Source organism: Helicoverpa zea, chromosome 6 (genome assembly GCF_022581195.2).
Source record: "Helicoverpa zea isolate HzStark_Cry1AcR chromosome 6, ilHelZeax1.1, whole genome shotgun sequence".
NCBI lineage: Eukaryota > Metazoa > Arthropoda > Insecta > Lepidoptera > Noctuidae > Helicoverpa > Helicoverpa zea.
The window spans coordinates 12,014,515-12,037,471 of record NC_061457.1 but is presented as its reverse complement, the minus strand read 5'-3'; the positions used below and the strand labels follow the sequence as shown (position 1 = coordinate 12,037,471).

The 22,957-nt window shown below is 34.7% G+C and overlaps 1 protein-coding gene across 4 annotated transcripts in view; it reads left to right on the top strand.

Annotated features, from left to right (window-relative positions):
• LOC124631322 overlaps window positions 1-22,740 on the top strand; it is a 40,180-nt gene extending 17,440 nt beyond the window's left edge. Inside the window, exons 1-11 of one of the 4 annotated variants that reach the window (XM_047165663.1) lie at window positions 1,900-1,914; window positions 17,078-17,143; window positions 17,983-18,121; window positions 19,313-19,443; window positions 19,746-19,855; window positions 19,964-20,109; window positions 20,258-20,465; window positions 20,624-20,665; window positions 20,755-20,805; window positions 21,532-21,648; window positions 22,000-22,740. In XM_047165663.1, coding sequence (XP_047021619.1) covers window positions 17,078-17,143; window positions 17,983-18,121; window positions 19,313-19,443; window positions 19,746-19,855; window positions 19,964-20,109; window positions 20,258-20,465; window positions 20,624-20,665; window positions 20,755-20,805; window positions 21,532-21,648; window positions 22,000-22,117 — 1,128 coding nt within the window. In that variant the 5' untranslated portion in view covers window positions 1,900-1,914 and the 3' untranslated portion in view covers window positions 22,118-22,740. Of the gene's footprint in view, window positions 1-1,899; window positions 1,915-17,077; window positions 17,144-17,982; window positions 18,122-19,312; window positions 19,444-19,745; window positions 19,856-19,963; window positions 20,110-20,257; window positions 20,466-20,623; window positions 20,666-20,754; window positions 20,806-21,531; window positions 21,649-21,999 lie in introns of those variants that run through there. The other 3 variants (XM_047165661.1, XM_047165664.1, XM_047165665.1) reach the window with 3 other exon arrangements.
• The last annotated feature ends 217 nt before the right edge of the window (window positions 22,741-22,957 follow it).

The window sequence follows — 22,957 nt, the reverse complement described above, 5'->3', positions numbered from 1 at the left end:
GCCTGATCTCTTTCCGGTCGTGTCGGATTGCCGTCCCATCGGTCTATGAGAGTGAAGGAATAGGGAGTGCACCTGTGTCTGCGCAAATGCTTGTGCACTATAATATGTCCTGCGCAGTTGGCTTATCTCCTTACATGAGAACAGCCGCCGTAGCCGATAAATCGGCTAGGAGGACATCAATATTAGAGAGAGAAAAAAAACTTAAGAGATTAATTTGTTTTTTTTTCTTTAAGTAGGTACGTATTTAGGTAAGCATTGAAGCTTTGCATGCAGTTTTCTTAGCTATATAGTCGGGTAGGTTATCATTTTCAGGTGATAAACGAAAGTGAAGAATTATTCATTTAAAAACTAAAGTTGGGTCACGCATATTGATGCAATCTGACAATTTTAATGAAGTTTGGAAATTGATGGATGACTTATTAAAACAATGTAATTTTTATTGTAAAGCCACGATCATGGATACGGATACGTGTTCCTTGCAATTTTTGGAATTGCCTACAATGCAATTGTAAAAAAAAAAAATAGTTTTTTGAATATTTACAATAAAACTGAAGTGGAAATGTACATTCAAGTCATCAGAAAGCCATTAAAAGCATGTTTACAACACAAAAATATATTTACTGTGGAGTGAGGACATTTCTTATATCTGCAGAACAGTCGATAAGCTAATTTATATTTATCATCAATTAATTTTTATTTGTATTAATGTAGCTCGTATAAAAATGTGCCTTGTTTCTTGGTGATAGAGTTTATGTTTCCTTGAAGTAAGTTTACCTGTTGACAGCCCCTTAGGGAGATCGCGTGTCGATTAATTAACGATATCGCAAGACTTCAAACAAACAAATACGAGTACATTATACCGTCTGTGAATGGGAGAGTTTTAAATGAAACTTTTTATTTCACCACTTGTTGACATTCTGCTGAAAATAATGATTTTAGAATGCGTAGGCTAAACAATCTGGAGAGGACAGTTCTCCTAGAGTTTACTCTGAAGTATAATATCTGTCTAAACGTCTAAACTCTGTGGCATTTTTATATATTTTTTGGAAATGAGAAATTGTCAGATGACCTTTCCCGCTGTGACTGCAGGTTGAAGGGAGAAGTTTGAAGAATGATAAACGCTTATTTATCGAACTACACGCAAAACATATTGCTCGTAAGAACAACAGCGCGTATTGGTGTCGGTAATTGGAAATTGCGCACGCGCACCGCCCGACGCCATCGTCTTCTGGTTAACAATGAGGGTTAAGCAATTGTTATGTATCAATATGCTACCTATCGGTGATAGTGCCATATGCAAACGAGTAGGCCTAACTTTATGAGTTATTTACCTCAGATCAAAGAATTATTTACGCGTTGACAGACCGTAATTTAAAAAAACAAGTTAAAGTATTTATTTCATTTAGGCCTTTACAAGCACTTATGAAACGTCAAAAATTATAAATAGGTTTGATTCTAGTTGCCCATTCCAAAAGTAGCTTCCTATGGAGAAGATTTGGCAAGAAAGTCCATCTTGCCCATTCTTCTCCATAGGAAGCTACTTTTTAAAACATAAGTAGGTTACTCTTTTTAAAACATAGTAGTTTGTATGTCAATCGATGGGAATGATAAAGGAGAATTAGTAAAAGCCTTGCCTTTGCTTCTAACTTTACCTACTCTTATTTAGACCCGTCGCAAACTGCAGACCGCTTGGTCTTTCTAGCTATAACACTAGGAAGTGGTGAAAGGGAGGCGTTTTGGGGGTGCCGTCATTTTTGAAATTTTGACGTTAAAAAGTGCTAGTCTAATTAGCCTACTTTATAAACGATTTTGACTTTGACTTTGACAGAAACAAAACTTACCCGTCGATTAAAGTTAGCAAAAGCGTTTACGCCTATTTCTTTTCATTGTTGCAGATTTTCAGCAAAATTCCTTGTAAGAAAACATTAAAACATATTATCTACAAGGAAAATGAGTTTCGCCAATTGGCCTGCAGTTACAGCGTCAAACTGATCGATGTTAAAGTCAACTATTGTTCCTTTGTATGCTGAGAAAATAAATTCTCCGAATAACACTTCTGTGAAGTCAATGAATAAAATATAACCCTTTAATTCACACGTAACTCACAACTGTCAATGATTTATGTTATAATGGGTTGGAAAGTGGCTGCGAAATTATATGTCTGGATAAAATGGCAATTTTTTGAGGTTTCGTACAAGGGTGCACATTTGTAGCATTGTTATAAAACCTATGATGCCATATTTCATAAATGAGAATATACCCCGACCGATTTTGCAGTTGATAAATGCAGTTAGTATCAATGCAATTTTCCTTTGAAAACTGATAGTTGTCAACCGCTGAAAATATTATTTTGCCCAGTAATGTAGTGTTTTGAAAATAGAACATATTGTGGACCATTTTTTGGGTTTGGTTTTTACTTACTGCATATTTTTGCCCTTTTTAACTTACGATGCTATAGTTTACAAATGAGAGTCTTTTGAAGATAGAAACTTTTGTAAATCGGCTTTTAATTAATTGTAAACATTTTCCAACTAGAAAAACAAAACACAAATAACTAAACTAAATCTGCTTAATCTTTTTACATGACCCTCTCTAATCATAACAACATTCCTGAATTTATTTAAATAAGCGTAGAACAACGAATATGAGTGACACCCACAGCTCAGTAGAATGTCAAACGGGACCAGTTGGCCCGCGGCCCTGACATTACCATCACCAGCTTGGTTCCGTGAGCTAATACAAAGAAGTCCAATTGTAATCAGTACGCTGGTATTGATCTGATTTAGGCTGTGTCTAATCGCAATTTGGTAGTCACGATTCTGAAGAATAGTAGTTGAGGACATTGAGTCAATCAATTATGACTGTCAATAAAGACACGTTAATGTCAGCATATTTGTGACAGCTGTTTCCGCAAAGTCATTTAAAATGACCAGTGCTCTCATCCAAAGTACTGAGAGATTTTAGTACAGATAAGCGCTAAGTGTTAGGCATCTTGTAGTTAGGGTTTTAATATTCTTTAGTGATTAAAAAAAAAAAACAAAAAAGTTAATTTTTTTTTTTCAATAATAGGTACGAACAGCTGCCATTCATATTTCAAAACAAAATAATTCACTATCTCCCGACTTCCTGCATACGTATGTTTGTAAACATGTCATTATACTTTGCTCACTGCATAGTTTGTCCTTTTAAATACTATTTTAAACCCACGTAAGCTTAAACTTTGTAGTAGGACCTCCTCCAAGCGCAGGCGCATGTACCAACATTAAATATGAGTGAATTTAAATCATATTCCATTGGCATCATAATGGAAGCCTTCCGTATAAGACTCACGTACAAAATTTTCACGGTTACTTTAAATATAAACGTGCAAGACAGTTTATTTGAGCGAAATGGAAAGTGAGTTAAAGCTTTCAGACAGGCTACACGTTTAAACCGTATAGGAAATGTAAAAATTAAAATGTATTTTCGACCATTTATATATTTCCTATGGTAGATAAGTAAATAAATGACGTTCGAAAGAGTTACCACTGTCCTTGTACACAAATGTCTTCAGAAGGAACATAGTGGGATTTAGTCAGAGTAAGCTCTCTCACTGCACCCACATTGAAAATTTTCCACGTAAAGAGGGCTAGTTTTCCACGTTTATCGTAATTTGTAACTGTCGGCATTGACAAAAAGTACCAACGAGCTATTATTACAGTGAAAGAAGACGACTCTTGATAGCTGGCAACCCAAGTTTAGTAGAAATAAATAAATATAGGTACCAAATAAATAAACCGCACCACACCCTTTTAAATAATGATAATTCATTAATATTTTATTATGAGCCGATCAGGAGCTTTTTATGGACGTTATAAATGTATTTTGGTAATCAATATCGTTATGAAAACCGATATTCCTTTATTTATTTATCGATTTTCCTTTATTGGAAGGTATTGCTTTTTATTTTTTTGAGAATCTTACTTTTATTTTGAAGTAGCTATATAAATGCTTAGACGATATCTTAGAGACTATGAAGAACCATATATATGGTATCAGGTAAATTGCTCTAGGCAACTGGAAATGTTTTTTGTCACGATTGTTACCCTAAATTCTGAAAAAAAAATCTTGTTTCCCTACGCACCCTAAATTGGGATATTGGATATTCACGGACGCTACAGTACCTTCGACTGCATGCTTCGACTGAGTACGGCTGTCACTGGTTTTTAAATTAACGTCGGCACATCTTCTGGACCTCCGAGAAAGGTTGAAGCCACCGAGAATTGAAAGGTTTTTAATGTTCACTGATATGACTTGACGGTGAGTAGTGACGAGCATGGCGTTCATATAGGCTTTTGATAAGGTTAATGCTCTTAAATCAATTTGTAAGCAGTCGTACTTGTTTATATTGAAATGGCACGTAGTAATATGGAAAATATAAATTCGTAACGTTTTTTATGACACTTGGAACAACGAAGAAAGATCTTCGTCTGCTTATTTAAAGTTCTGAAGACTGTACAACCATTTATAATTAGTTTTTCAATTACATATCATTGACTTTATAGAACAAGTTATCGTGAGCCTTGTGGAAAATATATAATGTCAACCTATAACAAGAACCGAGTCGATTTGATTTTCAATTTTCACAAATTCAACTTATTATATACCTAGTCAGAAGTTCTGACTCTACCGGGCAGTCTTTTTTATTTTTGGTGCTGATATAATTTTATTTAATTCAAAAGTAATAAAATGTCAACCTTTTCATATTCCCAATCAACAATCAACTCTGTTTTATTGAGAGAATATCGAAATCAATATTGAATGTCAAACAGTGCAATAAAATGCATAACTCACTATGTAATAGGTTAGAAGGTAAATCAGCATTTTATCGTTAAAGTAATAAATATCAACTCCAAAATTGAAAAGTATTCAAACTAATAATGCCTATAGTAAATACCTACCTACAGCTACATCTTTTTTATGATCACCGGAGTCCCTTTCACATTCCTCTTAATAAAAAATCGACAAAAAGTGTGCACATGATATCCTGCATCGTATGTTATTATTTATTATTATATTGTCAATGAACTAATTATTATCTGCGCTGCTAAAGGCCATATTTTTGTGCAACAAATTACCTAACTTGCTAAATATTTTTCCAGTCTTTCGCAAATAATGAAAGTTAAACAGACTACAATAATACCTATTACTTACCTTCTGACCTGACATAATATTTTCTTATTTTATAAGACTTTTTAACAATGATATAAGCTTATGTTTGAATGAGAAATTGCATTCATGGTAGCACCAGAATGCAATTTCTCATTATTTTCACATTTTCATATATTTCAATAACATCCTCGGTAAAATACAATACGGAGAAACGTACGAAAAAAACACAAACTGCGTCCTTGCCCCACAAAAAACAAACACGGTTTGTCCTACGAAGCCGAATGGTGTTGTCAAACAGTTGACAAACCACAGACGTATGTAAATCACATACGTTGACTGCGAGGTGATTTCAGTCGTGACTCGTCTTGTGGTCACTTGTCAAATGATTCACCAGAAAATCCTGAGGCCTGTAGAGGTGAGGAATGGTCGATAGATTCTGGAATTGGTTTGGTAGAGTCTACGTCTATGTAATATCTACGTCCATGTAATATATACCGGTTTTCTATGTTATTTTCTGCACAGGTATATAATACTAGCTGTTCCTAACGCGTAGGTGCTAGGGAACTAATTCCCGCAATCAATTAAAAAGTTCTTAGCTTGTAAGCTTTCTCAAGATCAGTACCTTTTTGAAATAGGTTCAGTAGTTTTGGCGTGAATCCGCGACAGAGCCAGTCAGCCCTACCTATATTATTAAGGTTTGGGTATGCTGGTTTTCTATAGATCTTATTTAATGCACATTAATGTTAAAAGAGGGTTGACCACAATGTAAACCCGGTCATTAGTGACGCACCTTCCTGCAAAAATTATGCGTCGTTGAAAGAAGAAGCATTGACTATGTTAAATATTATTTCTACTCAGGAATTTAAATATTTAAGATTTTAACAGCAAAAAGAGTCAACAAACTAAATGCATTTTATAAAAAAAACACGCAAATATCCAAATATTGATAGACCATGGTAAGGTTAACGACCTCGGCAAATATTTTTCCATTTTCTATGATTTTTATAAACCATTTGTAACGCATTATGTACATAAGCGGATAAATTATGTAAATTCAAACTTGACAATCGACTGTTTCGAGTGAAACTTATCGGTTTAGCGTGATTTACCACTAAAACAAAATACATATTTAAAGATGATTTATTTTATTGTTACTCAAGATAAAAATCAAAATATCCAAGGTCTAGGTAAGGTACCACACTTAAACGATGCCACTGCACCAAAGGATCAATTAAAATCTAAGTAAGTAGATAGCTTTTTTATCGATATTGGTCATCACTAGTGCAGTCACGAACCTTTTAAAGATTTTAAACCCTCGACTAAACCAACAGACCAAGGATTATATGTTCCGACTTCTGACAACTTGGTGAGGCTACTGAAGAGGAAAACAACAGTCATTATTTTCCAGGAAGCATTATAGCACTCGGTTATGAATCAGGGATTCCCAAGTTTTAAGTAGTGACTTATTATGTGAATTAAGTTACTTGAAGTTAGCTAGTTTATAGTCATGAATCTGAGAAGGACCCAGAAGGCTAATATAGCGTGTTTTTTTTTGGCAAAAGTAAAGCAGTAAAAGTTGCTATAATGTGAGGATAATGTTTAGGATTTCTAACCCTCTGTACACATTGTCTACCATAGGGCATAACTTTGTTTCAGACTGTATGTAACAGGCTGCGGGATTGTTCGAAGGAGTTACCGCGGCTCTGGTACACAAAGGCTTAAGAAGGAACATGGTTGGTTTTAGTCAATAAGAGCCTGTCTGAAACCCAGTTAAATAGGAACCTAATTGCTTGAATTCTGAATACACCTATCGATTGAATAAATTCATGGAAGTAAAGAGAGATGGTAATATTTTAAGCGAAGTATTATTGGCGGTCTCTTGCGTGCAGTATGTCAAAGAAGAAATCCGTGTAGGTGCGAACTCTTGTCGTTATCGAACCAATTAATCAATGCAAGGGTATTAACTGCCTCAGAGGTTTATTTCGACGACAGTTGTAAGTAAAAGCCGAAAATAAACTAAGCTTACTTTTAAAAGGCAATAAAAAGAATGATAAAAGTAGGTACCAAAAAGATTTTTGTTATGGAGAATATCTTTTCTTTTGACGAATGGTAACCGAAACCCAAGGATTAATTTATTTGGTTATTAGAAAACATGACATCAGTAGACTAACTTGTAAATCGTTTAATTTTATATCTATCAATATGATAAAAAGGTAACATTTTTTTTCATTTGTCTTCTCTCTACTCTTCCCGAGTAGGTAATACCTACCTATTGGGTTTATTTTATCTCAATACGGGCAGAAGATGTAACGGGATGCGAGTGAAACCGCGGGAAAACAGCTAGTCCTTGATATTAAGCAAATTAGTATGTGGGAGACAATGATCAGTATAATTTCATAAATATTTATGTAATCCGATGAGTTCAATGTCAATGCCACCATTTAAATTAGGTACAAGCAAATTAATTACAAAATCAATACTGAATCATCCTCCGTTCTTTGTTTTTCTGTTAATAAAAATAAAACGGAGCAAAAACATTTAAAAGCTGTTGACATTTTGAAGTAGTCTTATATTTTGGGATCTAATTAATCTGCCAACGTTTCTCTTTGGTCTGGTTTATATTTTGCTTTTGAATGTTTTTGATGTTAGGCATTTAGCTTAATGTGTAAGATTTTGTATGTTAATGTTGAATGTCTTTTTAAAAATCGGAAAAGATGACCGATCGGTGAATTAAATAATAAGTTTCTAAGGTTCTTGAAGAAGCTGCCCTATTAAGCTTCCCATTCTGATTTATAGTTGGCATGATTTGCAGAACAAACCTTTCATTTAAATACATACTTACAATCAATTTTAGATTTATTTCTTAATTTCGGCCATTCAGAGAATGCGTTCCTGACACGTCGCGATTGAACTGACGACGTAACTTTGCAATGGCGTTGCAGTTACGATAAAAATATTTTTGCTGGTTGTTTACCGTTTTAACAATTGAGGAGCATTAAAACAACATTATTATATCAATAATCAATGAATGTTATTACGTCGTCAGTTCAATCGCGACGTGTCAGGAACGCATTCTCTGAATGGCCGAACTATAAAATATAATTTATATTCAAATAGATAATTCAATTTAATTACGATTGGCGTGTTAGTAGACCAAAGATAAGAACTGGTCCAATCAAGACCCGAATATAAATTTATTGTTAATGAAACAAATCAATTAAAATCGGGCTTGTTTTGGCGTGTATTTTAGCAACCTATAACTCTTTAATTGGTGCAAAAACTAGTAACGACCATACAAGGAAGCAAAAGATATATAGGTACCACGGAGTAAGGAAAAATGAGCGGAGTTGCCATGATACAGGTAGGTCTGGCGCCTTCATCTAGGTCAAATTCGTACGGTGGGCATAACCAAAACGTACAGTTACGAGTGAACTAACGAGGCGTTCGCGTTCTTTGAGATTTCTGTATTACTTTTGGTATTACAACAGTAACGTTCCTCGTTCCCCACTCGGTCGCATTTTGGCGCGTTACGTTCTTGGGGTTTTTTGTTATGGCACCTCTGCTAGTCATTTTGTTCTCAATGGTATATACATATAGTCTATAGATATGTAGATGTGGGTAGGTTTTGGAGGCGCGGTGACTGGAATCTGTGAACAAAATATAAAATATTAACCAATTATAAGACATACGTAAACTGAACCTGTTTGGATAATTTTACTTCAAAAGTTTCTGCTCTAGTTTCTGATTTACAGTCTTATAAATATGTAGAGTTGAACTAAGTGCGTCAAGAATGTTTGAGAAAGTGTTTTATTTATGTTCACTAGATATGCTAGATTTAAACGGATTGAAAGTAAAAGCCTATATGTACCGTTAATGACATTATTTCTTTAATAAAAAGAAATGTCTCACATTTAATAATATTCGAAATATTTTAAGTGAATCAGGTTTTCTAATCTGAGATCAGAACTATTTATAACGAACATAAATCGTAGACAATTATTCTACGTACATTGAATGTTTTTCTCGTCACTTGAAATAATCTATTTAATTTTGAGAGCACTCTTTTTTCTTGTTTTTATTTCACTTAAATCCATGGCTCCCTTCTTTTCTTATTAGCTTGTCACAATACAGTACAAATTAAAGCGTTTGTGTGAAAAAACAATCGGAATTTATAAATGAAGACAAAAATAATACACTCAATACGTATGGTAATCGTGAAATTGTCCCCATAATACAATGGGTTCATTAAAAGTAACGGGTTTGTCGGTAACGGTATCCTGCCTTTAGTAACATTTGTAGAGCGACAGCAAGCACGCATGTTAATTAACGTATTGTCTTACTTTTATTGTCATTATTAATAGTTTATAGCTATTCTCTATGCAATTGTATCCTGTGTATGGGAACCAGGCAGTTGTAAGTTACAAAAACGTCTATGTATGCCCTAAAAATAGAACCAACGCGGCAGTTAATACTTTAGACGTTATACAATTGAACTTACACTTGAAACTGTAAGCATAACGTAAGCAAATAAAACTTTAGTTGATGATTATAGGGCAAGAGATACATCGGACATAGATAGTCGGTGAAAATCAGTAAGTGTACAACTCTATTTTATTTCACTTTTTTCGAAGATAAAAATACCAATGGAAGAGACATTTCTAGCTAATCCTGTCTATTCTCTTATAAAGTCTGTAGCCTATAAACTTAAACTCTAGACTGGCGAGCCTCTGCAATGTCGCACAGTGAATGCCAAGGGCGGGTGCGACTCCCCCAGACGGTTTATAAACACTGCTAATTGTTGACAATGTCCACAATACCACATACCTTGACTGTTTGAACTGTCAAATTGTAGAAGCTCTGTTGACATTGACATACCTGATTTTATGCTCAAGCATTTTGTACATAGCGGTGGTTTATGCCTCTGCTGATGTCAAATTGTAGACACAGGTCGTTGTTTAAAATGTGGAATTTTTGTTTTATGGTGTTTGCTCGGTATCTCTGGTGGAAGTGCTGTCTCTACGAAAGGAGGAAAATGTTGATAAGCTTGGGGCAATTCCGTGAAGTTTTGCACCCGCCATTCTTAGGGAAAAATCTTGCAGTTCTTTAAATGGGAACCTGTAGTTAGCGGGCAAGAGCTGCTAGAGCTGAAAGTGCCAGAATTACTCTTATCATGATACCTACTTATTACATAAATTGATTTGGATGTCGACGATGTCTTCATAGTTATCAACCATTTAATAATAGTGATTGATACTTGAGAAAAAACTTGGAGTAGTTAGTTCCGACAACATGCTTATGTTGTAACGAACGTCCTTGACATTTTCATACGATTTGTCGCTTAAACGGACAATGTATGCTAGCTTCAAGATTGGTCTACTTCGTTATTTATAAATGTGGACTACGCGAAAGATAAATGTCAAAACAATGCCATATTCGCCACGCCACCTACGCAATACTAATAATCAAATGAATAGTTTAAGTTTCATTCTATCCATCGCTGATAGCCGCTGAACCAATGCTTCTAAGCAGTCTGAAACGGCGACCAGTCGACACCGCGGGCAGAAGCTAGTCGATCTTTGTTTTTCAATCGGTTAATGACTTCTGTAGACAAAGAAACTCCGATACCCATCCTAATGTGAAATCAATTAGGGTCAAACCGATCCGATGACCTGACCGACATTTTTTATCGATGCACATACGCATTTTCGGAGCCCTTAATGCTATAACAGAGTATAAAAAATGGTTGTTTTTTGGTACTATAGGTATTGAATAAAGATGGCTGTAATGTATCGACGCACGTAGTTTACGATGGGCCTGAAGCTTGGCCTCCCATATCATCTTACGGCCTGAACCTTGGGGGCATCGTTCTTAAGACTAATTTGTATGCTCGCGTACTTTATGCGACTTAAATATCGTTATTTCATTAATTTGTTTACTCAGTTGCAAGCTATGTAAGGAGAGAAAATATACTTTTTTTAATAATCGCCAGCGCCATTTCTATTAACGGGATACCTAAGTACTTTAAGTCAACCAAGATCTTTCTTTAGTCAGAGAGAATTTCTTGCCAAATCATGCTTCAATGATAGTTGCTATCTCAATAAGATCCCTGTAACAAAACAGTACCTACTTATTTTATTTTTTCATAACTTTAAAAGTTTCCTAGAGTGAACCGAAAAGTTTATTTATATCTGTCGATGAGTTACGTTGTTATCCATCAAGTTGTGAGCTTCTTTAAACGTTCGTGCACTTTATTATGATAAAATATTTAATTCCGATGCTGGAGTTTTATTGGCGTTGTTAAGTACTCATGTTTCATTTAGTTTAAGTACTAATTCAGATTTGAGTGCATTGGATGCTTTGATTATTTTTTTATTTTATTATATTAACTTTATTGAATAGGAAGGATAATTTGAAAAATTAACCTTAGGTAAGGTATCATTTAATATGCTAGATTTGCATATGGCGATAATGTCGTTTATTTTTTTTATTCGAAACAATTTGGTAATTATTGCAGTACCTAGGTAAATTCTTAACGGCATTTACATTTTAAAGCCTAATAATAATTAATTTGTTAACAACATAATATCCATCATAAAATTCAATGACTCAAGTAAATTCCTTTGAGATAGGCTACGCCATTTTTCCTCGCACATGTAGGTCAACGAGCATTTTTAAGGCAATTCCTCGTCATTACAAAGCAATTACTGAGTTTCACCCTCGCTATTTAATGTTGTAATTAAAATTAACTTGATGACTTTATCGTCCGCTGTCAATTGTTCAGTGTCATTGAGAAATCCTTATTGTTCTGCGCATACGCAATGATGTAATGTATGTGCCTGAAAGCACATAAACTTCACATTCGGTTAATAAAGGAATTTGTTAATTAATCAATCTGACAGCGTTTTTTTATTGTGATATGAGAGGCCGTTTGTTTATAAGCAGCCTTTGCTGGTTTCAAGTGGGCAGTTTTGTTCAATAAAAACTTACCAGTGGTGTCGGTACCTTATTTTGAAAATGTTTTAAACAAATACTTAGGTACCTCATTCCCCCTAATTATCTTAGATTGGCAACCATGAAAGCACTTACTTAACTTTATAAATTAGACTTTCTGGCGTAAAAATCGATATACTTATTATGTTAAAATTAAAGGTTGTGTAGCTCTACCTAGACTGAACAAACCAAGTAGTCTTGTCTCTCGAACTGCCGAAACGCTTTCAAAATGCATCGTCAATGACCGAACGTCATTCACCGTAAAACAAACGTGCTCCGAATAGCAACGTTAAATGAAACAATACTTGCGTCTCGCACTCATAAAAATAATAAGCTTATTTCTCGTTAAAAACGTAGGTATTCATGCAGTATTATGGAAATTGGTGTAACCTGGGTGTGTGTTAGTAAAGCTCTAGAGCCTCCGCATACTGAAAACTTTTAGTCGACCGACAGTTTGATCGTAATCATAAATCAATATGGAGGAGAATCGCAGGGTGCTCAAGTATAGGACGGTAATATGCCGACAAAAAAAAAATTCGATGTCGCTTACGCTACTTTCTTCAGATGTCCGCCATCATCGTAGTAAGTAAATGATGAAGAAGTGTAACGTAGGTATCTTCCTACCGATACAATTTCAAAATTATTTAGCTAGAGAGAGGCATTTTACTCTTAACGCGGCACAATTATTGCCGTAGGTGAGCTTTGAGCTTACATTCTGCGGTTACAATATGCCAAGATAAATGGATTACAATTACTTTTTCTGAAGTGATAATTTAACATAATTGATGGTATGATCGTGGTCTTCATTAATTGGGCTCAAGTTGCACATTGTAAATAAGGTAAACTTGGTCACATGATATATTATTGAAAATATCATGGTATTGTTACTTGGAATTTTGTAAGGTAAAATGGCAGCAAAACTTGTATTTGGGTGCTAGAATTCGACGAAGTCAATTGAGAGATAGGTGCATTGGAATACCTATATAAATAAGTAATGTAGTTTTTCAGTTTTAATCCAATGTTTTTACAATTATTTTTGTACATTGCGCCGTCTCAGATCTTATATTACATACGACTGGTAGGTGCTTATCCTTCTTTTCACACCGCGCACCGTGCCAAAAGGAACCCTTCCAGTTTTTATGAAAAGTAGGTGGTAATAACGACAATTGTTATTGCAGTCTGAGGTATGTTTAAATTGACCCATCAATAATAATGACATTATAATTACCGAATACAATGTCTGGGTCTCACAATGACGATTGTGGTAGCATTACGATGGTAACATACATTAGCATTGGGCAACACCTACGGTGTAACTGAAGAATTTAAACTGCCTGCTATTTCTTCTTCATAAATGTTTAGGTATATACCTATAAAATCTACCAGAATAGAAATATTTTAAGTTTTTGGAAAAGCACTTGCTTGATAGTACCTAAATTACGAGACCAAAGGATCAAACATTTTGTTCAACATTCAGCATTTTGTTTTTCTACTTACTTAGTGCATAAGTGTCATCTTAGTGCTTATCTTTATTTTTACACATAAAGTAGACTTAATTAACATATACATGAGCATCTCAATAAAGTCAGATTTGAGCGACATTTAGGATAAAATATTGATGTAAAGTTGGATTTACTTAACATTTAATGTCGCCACTTGCCATATAAGCAAATATAACAAATGTTATTATTATTTGTAGTACCACAAATTAAACAAATATCTACAATAAAAAGTTACCTACTAAAATTTAAAAACAAGTAATTTGTACTGCATTTTCCTGTTCTATCTTTAACATCTTTCAGGCAGTTTATCCATATTTTTTTTGGCCTTTACCCTATTGGGTTACGACTTCTTATAATGATGCTACTGTTGATGAATTACTGATGATCTAATAAAATTCTAAGCCGATGAAGCTCAAGTTCCTTGATGAATTAAAAGATTCAGGTTTTTAGTGTCTAAGACATTGGAATACTTACGAATACCTAGTTAAGGTATGCCATAAGTTACACAATAAGCCACAGGTACCAATAATTCTGGCATCCTTACCCAATGTGTATGGGCAGCACCCACCTACATAAAATATGATGTAAATAAATAATAATCGTTTCTCGTACATTATTATTAATGTGACACACTCAATTACTCGTCATTATGTTAATATCTCAACGGATGAACCTCCAATTACTTTCTGAAAGGATAATGAGAAAAATTTATGAACATCGAATTAATATTGTTGAATTTTTATATTATAACTATTATGTGCTCGAATATTTTAAGTTTAAGCATGTTATTACATCATTATAGGTTAATATATAAATACCAGAAAATCAATGGTTTCATATAACTTTGTAGTCTGGCAATGAAAATAAAATACACTTTAAGAAAATATTGATTAAACAGCCTTCTGCTGTAGGTTGCAAAACTGTATTTATTTTTTATTTAAATTACTTATGTAATACTTACCTTCTCGCAGTTTTTCCTTTGAAGACATTTTTTTTGAGAATGTCGAGTTAAAGACATCTTTAGAGTTGCATTCAGTATACCTAATAATTAAGATTTTTACAATTACTTTAAAGCTTTAAGTTTAATGTGAAACTTTTCTTTTTAGATACTTACGTATTGCTACCGAGTTATATCAATACCGAATATTCTTTTATCTTATCCACTTGCTCTTTTCTTCCCTCGCTGGTTCCAAATGGCGCATTAAATTTCAATTTCCATTTATTTAAATATAAATTCAATTCCTCGTATTGGTACTTGGTACCCATAAAATTTTATCATCTGCTAAATTGTGAAGATATGGAGCTTGCGTGAGCGTGTGAATCTCAAATTCTGTATACAGTTGTAGGTAGGTATGTTTACATATTATTTCTTGCTTTCTGATAAAAGGGCTTATTACACTTGACTAAAAAATTCAGTCGTCTAAATGATTCAGTCACTAAATTCAGACAAATGTAATCGCATTTAGTAAGGTAGGTTTTATTAAATTATTTAAAAACCTAATTAGGCTACTGAATTTAGTCAAGTGTAATAAGCCCTTTAGACTAGGTTCCTGAAAAAGGAATGGAATCGGTGTACGTTCAGGTGTAGGTATTTATAACGTGAAAAAAAATTGGCATGTTTCTTGACAAGAAAGTCGGAACGTCAACACTTCGTAATATCTTTTACTAACACAATAACTATTCATTAGCAATAATCAATGTATAGACTTATGATAATAGACACCCCGCTGACATAATGAGCAAATCGCGCATAATTGCGCACGCGCATCTAAGCCAGCTGTCAAGGCCGCGAGGATCTTGACCTACACGCCTACAAACAATGCTGGCCTGTCAACGCCCCTTAGTTCCAAGAATGGCCTGAGTCAGATACTTTAGCGACTTTACTTTTTTTTTTCAGACAATATTATGGGAGATAGAAGAAGTTTTATTTTCTCATATTTTTATTTTATTATTTTTTAAGAATGGTCTGGCATGTGTTTAATTGAAAATGACTCCAAATAACATCTGGCCAGCGAAGATTCTGACAGTCTATACTTTATCGCTAATTTCCTGTAACTTATACCGCCATATATCTCCAGCTCATCTTCCCGACACTGCTAAATGAAATCCAACTCTATTATTATTCCATTACGAGCTAAATTGGTTTTTCAAAAAAATATATATTAAGTCGTTGAGGTCACAATTCAATTATCCATTCTATGCAAATGATTCGTTGTAGGTAACCCTGTTTGTGAATTTAATGCGAAGAACCCAATGAGTAAACGGTGATGAGGTGATGATGTGTTGGGCACAGACCAAAAACTTATTTTTTTAGTTTATTTGTCAAAGGGAAACCAAATCGAAGCAGTTCTAAATTGATTTTGTTATTCCTTTGTCTGAAATTGTCTGCTAATTAAGTTTTTTTGTTTATGTTAAGATTTGTGAACTGATTTGCTGATATTTTAATGTTTGCTTAAAAGGTTTGCGAATAGCGTTGTTGCCCTGCGATCTTTTTTAAAAACTTCTGTTTTATATGGCTTAGAATAGATAAATTACCTAATATTGTTACCTATTCCAATTCATAGTCTCTTGTTATTCCAAATGAATAAGTATCCTTGCATATTTGGAAGATTCCGTAGGCAAGGCAAGCTCGTTTAGGAACTAATTTTGGATGATGGATAGCTAATAAAAACGGTGCTACAAAATTCGTTATGCTAAAAAAATAACCGAATATTTTTATTCAAGAAATAAAATAAAAGAAGATATTATTCTTCAACTTTGGAGAGTTATGTGTTCCTTTTATAGCCAGTTTAATATTTTTCCGATGGCAGCCTCCAGCCGTGACCTCAACGAAATGACGTATCAAATCATAATTTGCAAATCTGCGATAATTCATTCACGGCTAATGCCGTTGTGCCTAAAGAAATAAATTAGCTGTTATCTCAAAAGTGTCCCCGTTTAGCCGACACTAATGTCGGCGAAACGCGATAAAAACACATTTTATTACAAGCATGGGGACCATACATGACGGCATCAAATATCTTCTTGTACCGTTGTTATTTTGGTAAAAAAAATAATCTATTGAATTTTACGACGTGACCAAGTTTGTCGCATTCTTGCACAGCTGCAAAAAACGGTAGTTTGAACAAATGACGCGAGATCTGCAGGTGGCTGTAACTGTTACCCGGAGTCGTTTCCTGCGGAATTGCCGAATTAAGTGTACCTTAAATGGTAATAAAATTACTATAACACAAATGGACAAACCTGATTTGCTTTGTTTGTGCCGAAAAAATGATAATCGGTGTTTTTAAAGCATCAAGCGGATCAGCAGAAGTTAGAGCCTCTTGTCCTGCGTCAGGGATTATGTTTTCATGATGAATAATCCTTTTTTTACATTATTTCCGTAGACAAATGTTTTAGGAAATGTTCTTCACTATTTATTTTTTCTTTTACAGATGGAGTTAAGGCGACACAGAACGGGCGGCACTTCTTTCCTCACATTCTGGATATTCTTGCTACAGGTGACTTGCAGAACCAATTAACCAAAAAAGACTTGTCTTTGTAGACCAGGGGCCCGATTCTCCTAAGTTAATAATGTCTAAATCGAGTAGAAATCGAATCGCAATAGCAGTTTTAACCATATCGGGCATTCTGCTACTAATAAAAGACCAATCGCATTCGATTGACATTTGATTGGTGTGCGATTGGTCTGCTATTTTGGTGATTTTGGTCCATACGGTAGTTTGCTGTACAATCATTTTGCAATCGTAAATCATTTGCAGACAAAATGATTCATTATTGAATGACAGAAAAGGATAAAAACGTTTATTTCAAAGAAAAAATAGCGGAATGCCACATACCCTTCAATCGTAATCGAGTCGGGATCGGATCTCAGTCGAATCGAGTCGAACGTGAATCGTATGACGCTTAAGTAAAATTAGGAGAATCGCGGCCCAGATATACTCAAGCAGTATCATAATTATTTATGTAAAATAACACATTAAAGTAATAGGATAATTGAATGATTCACGAGTTTATTAACTAAAATAGAGCTTAGTTTTTTGCTACAGTCATTTTGAATATGATTAGGTACCAATACATATTTTTTATCCCAAATTAAATTACTTCCTATTTTGGTACCTGAGCAAATAGGTCACAGTTTACGTCAGTTCAATACATAAATAGAGCAAACTAAAACTGACTTTAAAGTATCTTTTCAAGTAGCTTGTTCTCTTTTAGTGTTCCCTATTTTACCTTTTAACCCCTTGTATCCCGGTGGCGCGGATCCACATAGACACTATTTATTTTCTATTGTTCTCTAATTATCGGCATTTAAGCAATTAATCTTTATCTTTTTCAGATGTTAGGTAGCGCGCGCCGTGGTGCCGAAGGTCACGGGCGGTTGATGGACCCACCAGCTCGCAACTCCATGTGGCGGTTCGGTTTCCCCAATCCCGTCAATTATAATGACAACGAGCTCTTCTGCGGGGGATATGCTGGTGATTATACTTTCTTTATTATTTTATTAAAAAGACCTTGTTGGAAGCAATCTTATATTTGGACTCTTTGGAGTATTTGGAATTACAAAGTAGAGAAATGATTATTTTTATGCCTTTTACAAACCCGGTGTTTTAATGTGTACCTACAACAATGTTTGCAAATGCATATAAGTGAAAAAAAAACTGTCAATTTCCAATTCCACTTGGCCCCTGTTAGTCCGTTTTTATTAGTTATTTGGATATGTTTAATGTCTTTGGATATTTAATGAATCTATACGCTAATCTGGAAAATAAGTATAGTGTACCTACCTTACAAGATACTTCCGCATTCTTCAATTAAATATTACCTATGACAAAAAGTGAAACATTTGAATAATTGTTCCTTAACCCGTAAATGTCAGCGCACTTACTGTCAAAATTATAATCCTCAAGTATATTAAAAAAAAAAAAAAACAAATACCAGACTGTTTGATAAGCTAAGCACGTATTAAAGTCATTATTTTAAGGATTTACAGTGTACATATTTATTATATTAAGTAGATTGGCACTTTTATAGAATTATTGGATTATCCCAATATAAATATGCAAACACATCAAATTGAGTGTTATAAGCTGTCAATGCTTCATCAAAGTTCTTTTTGTGTTACAATAATTTAATACCTAATTTGTGCGTCATTATTATCCCATTATAGATATTTCGGGGGCATTATCCTTGCATTTGCTCATGTTACCGCAAACATATTTTTTCTTACTCTATTGAATCCTCTAATGATGCGCAGACCGGCGCCAATGTACTCTAAGAAAATTAAGTTCGATGACCTATCAATAAAAGCCTTCAAGGTTAAAGTCTATTTCATTTAATTTACAAAATAGCTAATGCGAGTCACGTTCGTGTAAATCGGATTCTGTATACTTATCTAAAGAATCTGTCCATTGTGAACGGTCAATGTCAAAGAAACAAATTCTTTCGGGTTTTTATGGTTTGTTGAGTGCATACATGCCTACATGCTTAGATATCGACAAAATAGTCATTATTTTCTAGTGACCAGAATACCTACATCATTTCTCATAAATTTTTGTTAATAACTTATAATAATCATAAATCGGTTTTTACTACCTGTCCATCTCCTATCTTCAGTAGTTCAGTATTTATTTATATTTTCTTGAAAATATTTTTTTCCAAAATTCCAGTCCAGTGGGAGCAGAACGAAGGTAAATGCGGGGTATGTGGAGACGCCCACCACATGCCCGAGCCTCGGCCCCACGAAGCTGGTGGTATGTACGGGAAAGGTATTGTCACCAGGCATTACAGTGTCGGCCAGGTTAGTACGCACACGATATGATAGTGTTGTAGGTAAACGATATGTTTTAAGTCGGATATCACAGCTAGCAAATAATTTGTAATCCAATCGGAAATCAGCGATGCTACTATTTATGAAGACGATATCCTGGAGTTCCTAAAAAATATAAGGAACCGAGACACGAATGAAAAGAGTTTTGATGAATTGAAGATTAGTCAAAGTGGCAGTTGATCAGATATCTCATTCAAAAGTTTTGTACACACTGTACATATTGGCATTTAATCGTACAGTGCAGTTAAGTAGGAAACTAATATTTTTAACAGGAAATCGAAGTAGAAGTGGAGTTGACTGCAAACCATCTCGGGACGTTCGTAATGAAGTTGTGCCCAAACAATAATCCCAAGCAAGAAGCCACCCAGGAATGCTTTGACAGGTCAGTTGTTCTAAAGCCTCATACAAGCTGTTATCTCGATAAACTTTGACCACAGAAATACTTACTTCTAAAGATATCTACTAACATTGACGACTGCTTCATTTTCAGATTCCCATTGTATGTATCGGAAACGAGAGAAGATAGGTTCCTCATCCCATTGGACACTGCCAAGAAAGAGATCTTCAGGTATCGGGTGCGGTTGCCTCCTTACATCACATGCACGCAGTGTGTGCTACAGTGGACTTATTATACTGGTGAGAATTTCCATAAGGCTAAGGGAAAAGGCCTAGTAACGGATGGAATCAAAGTCTTGAAGCGAAAATTTCAGGGGCCTTTACAAAAAGAACAACATCACATAAAAATCCATCCACTAGTTGTTGCTTATGTATCTTATTTTTTCAGGAAATATGTGGGGAGTGTGTGCCAATGGCACAGAGGCAGTTGGATGTGGTCGCTCAGAGACATTTAGGAACTGCGCTGATGTCAGCGTGGTGACCAGCACCGGTGGTCTTCCTCCTGCCTTCGCTGGAGACCTCAGGAGGGACTATCCCTTCTTACTGTACTACAGGGACTATAACATGCCCAGAAATGTCTACCCTCTCGTCGTCAGGTGGGATAACACAAAAAAAAATCACCCGTGTATCATTTGTCTATATTGTGTGTATCTTTTGTCACATTTTTTACTATCTTTTATGTGTTCGTACTGTATCTCATCATTTATCTATTTTCATCTAAATACTATATGTATATTGTGGCTTAATATTTCAGACAAAAACTGATGGATATCCGAAAGGAATCGTACGTTATTAGGTAAACCATAAATATATGTATGTGTAATGTATCAAATTATGTGTTTACTGTCAATAACGTGCACTATAATAATGATCGTTTTCTTTCAGCAACGATATTGATACAGAATCTGTGGAGGAATTTGTTCCACCGATCATTAGGTATACTTTGTCATGTCCTTGTAATGATTTGAAGGTTATGGCTGACGACGTGGTGGTGCCTTTGTGAATAAACTTTCCACCCCTCTTGATGTTCTGTGTTTCGTAGTTTAGTTCCCGTATATTTTGTGTACAAATTATGACGTCACTAACAAGCTGGATCCCCAAATCTGTTTTCTTCGTATGTTAAGATATGTACAGCTCTGTATAAAACCTCAGTTGTGACTAACATGTTCCTGTGAAGCACGAATGTACAGACATGTGTATAATACTTATTTAGAGTACTTAGATGCTTATTTACAGTAATTTTAGGCTTTGTGATAGAATTTAGTGATGCATTTTAACTTTTCAGGTTTTTGCGGTAGCTGATATTGTTATCGATCTTCAATATTTCTTTATTGTAAAATGTATTCCTTCTCTCTTGTACCGTAACAGCCTATTCTGAAAATCCATTCCATGTCACATAAGGATTACCTATCCATTGTCCAAAACAGATATTTTATTGGCCATTTTGGAGACCGTCTACCTTTGTTACTAAGTAGAATGTGAAGAGCAAACTATAAAGTAGGACTTACCTAGAAAACTCTGAAACTTCTTTTTATTCGTATCAATGTACCTATGTACATAGATACTTATGTCGTCAATTAGTTTCTTCCAGACCCGTGTAAATAGAGACACTGACTGTGCCATCATTTAGGCTAACCTTAACAGGCTGAAATAATGTTTCAGGGACCAAGTATGTGTGCCGAGTAAAGCCTTCAGAAAGCTCCCTGGTATGCTGAGCTGGTGCCAGACGAACTGTCTGCGGTACCCGCCCAACTGTCCTGAAGAGTTGTGTACTTGCCCGTAAGTATCTGTTTCTGACTGCCAGTGGTGGATTTCGCGGATCTACCTGCCTACTAGGCACTGTGTAGATGCTCACAATCATGTGACGTCACACTTATTTCTTTTTCCGTACACTCCTACTAACCATATGTAGTAATCTGTACTTTTTTGCGCTCTCTATGACCCCCTTATATTCTCACCCAAAGGGACTATACCCTTTGGGTATCGAACCCTAAAGTGACAAGTGAACATGTAGTAAGTTTTACCAACAGTATGCAACTAGCGACATCTGTCGAACAAACTAAGTAGGTATATAAAAATGTGTTTCTTATTACTTTACCCCGTTTTTAATACTGTTGAAATATTTTCCAGGCAAGTGTGCGAAGCTATCGGCGAGCTGGAAGGTCGCGAGGGAGCTGACGTTTACTGCATGGACCAGTGCATCGTGTACCCCCCACATTGTCCCGCAAACCGGTGCAGCTGCTACTAGGATCTGAACATTGAGCTGCTTTCGAAAACTTTGAAAGCCAATTTGTCATAAATAAAAAAAAAATGTAAAAAAGACACAGTTCCTTTATTTTTCAAAGTAGCTCATTATTGTAAACATTTGTATAATATTACTTTTATAAACTTTACTATTATTTTTATTAAAGTCGAATCCCTCACTTGTCAGAAACATTTTGACAGCTGAGTGATTGACTATGAAAATTATTTGATTTTCCTCAATGCTCCATTTGAGGGTTATTGATGCACATTTTTTTATTACGATTATAGATGTCTAAAATCAATCCCGGAAAAGATAAAAAAATCGCAATAAATATTTTTTATGAATAAAGTTTTTTAATTTGGATAGGTAGGTAATTTACTACCGGGTCAGAATTAGATATGTTATTGAAGATTAAAATATTGTATCGATAATAAAACTGTACAGATTTAGGATATTATTTAAGCACATTATACCTGCTATAGGTGCCGGTGTTAAGAAAAGTTTGCCATATTACATGATCATGTGCCAGAATATAGCTTGTAAGATTTAGACATTTTTGTTTAGTTCCAATTATTTTTGTAAAAATAAAATACCTGCCTACTCTTAAATAAATGTATGTAAATGTGGTTTTAACTTATTGAAATTCCTATGAAATTCCAACCTACGCCTTTCTTTTACTTACATACATATGTATGGGAACAAGCACTATAATTTAATATAGTGTATAACTTTTACCTACTCTAGAACGTTTGAGGTTCCTCAACAAAAAATACGAAAGTACCTAGAGAAAAGTAGACTGTTAATTAGTTAGTTGATTAATTAGTTAGTTAACACGTTCGCGTG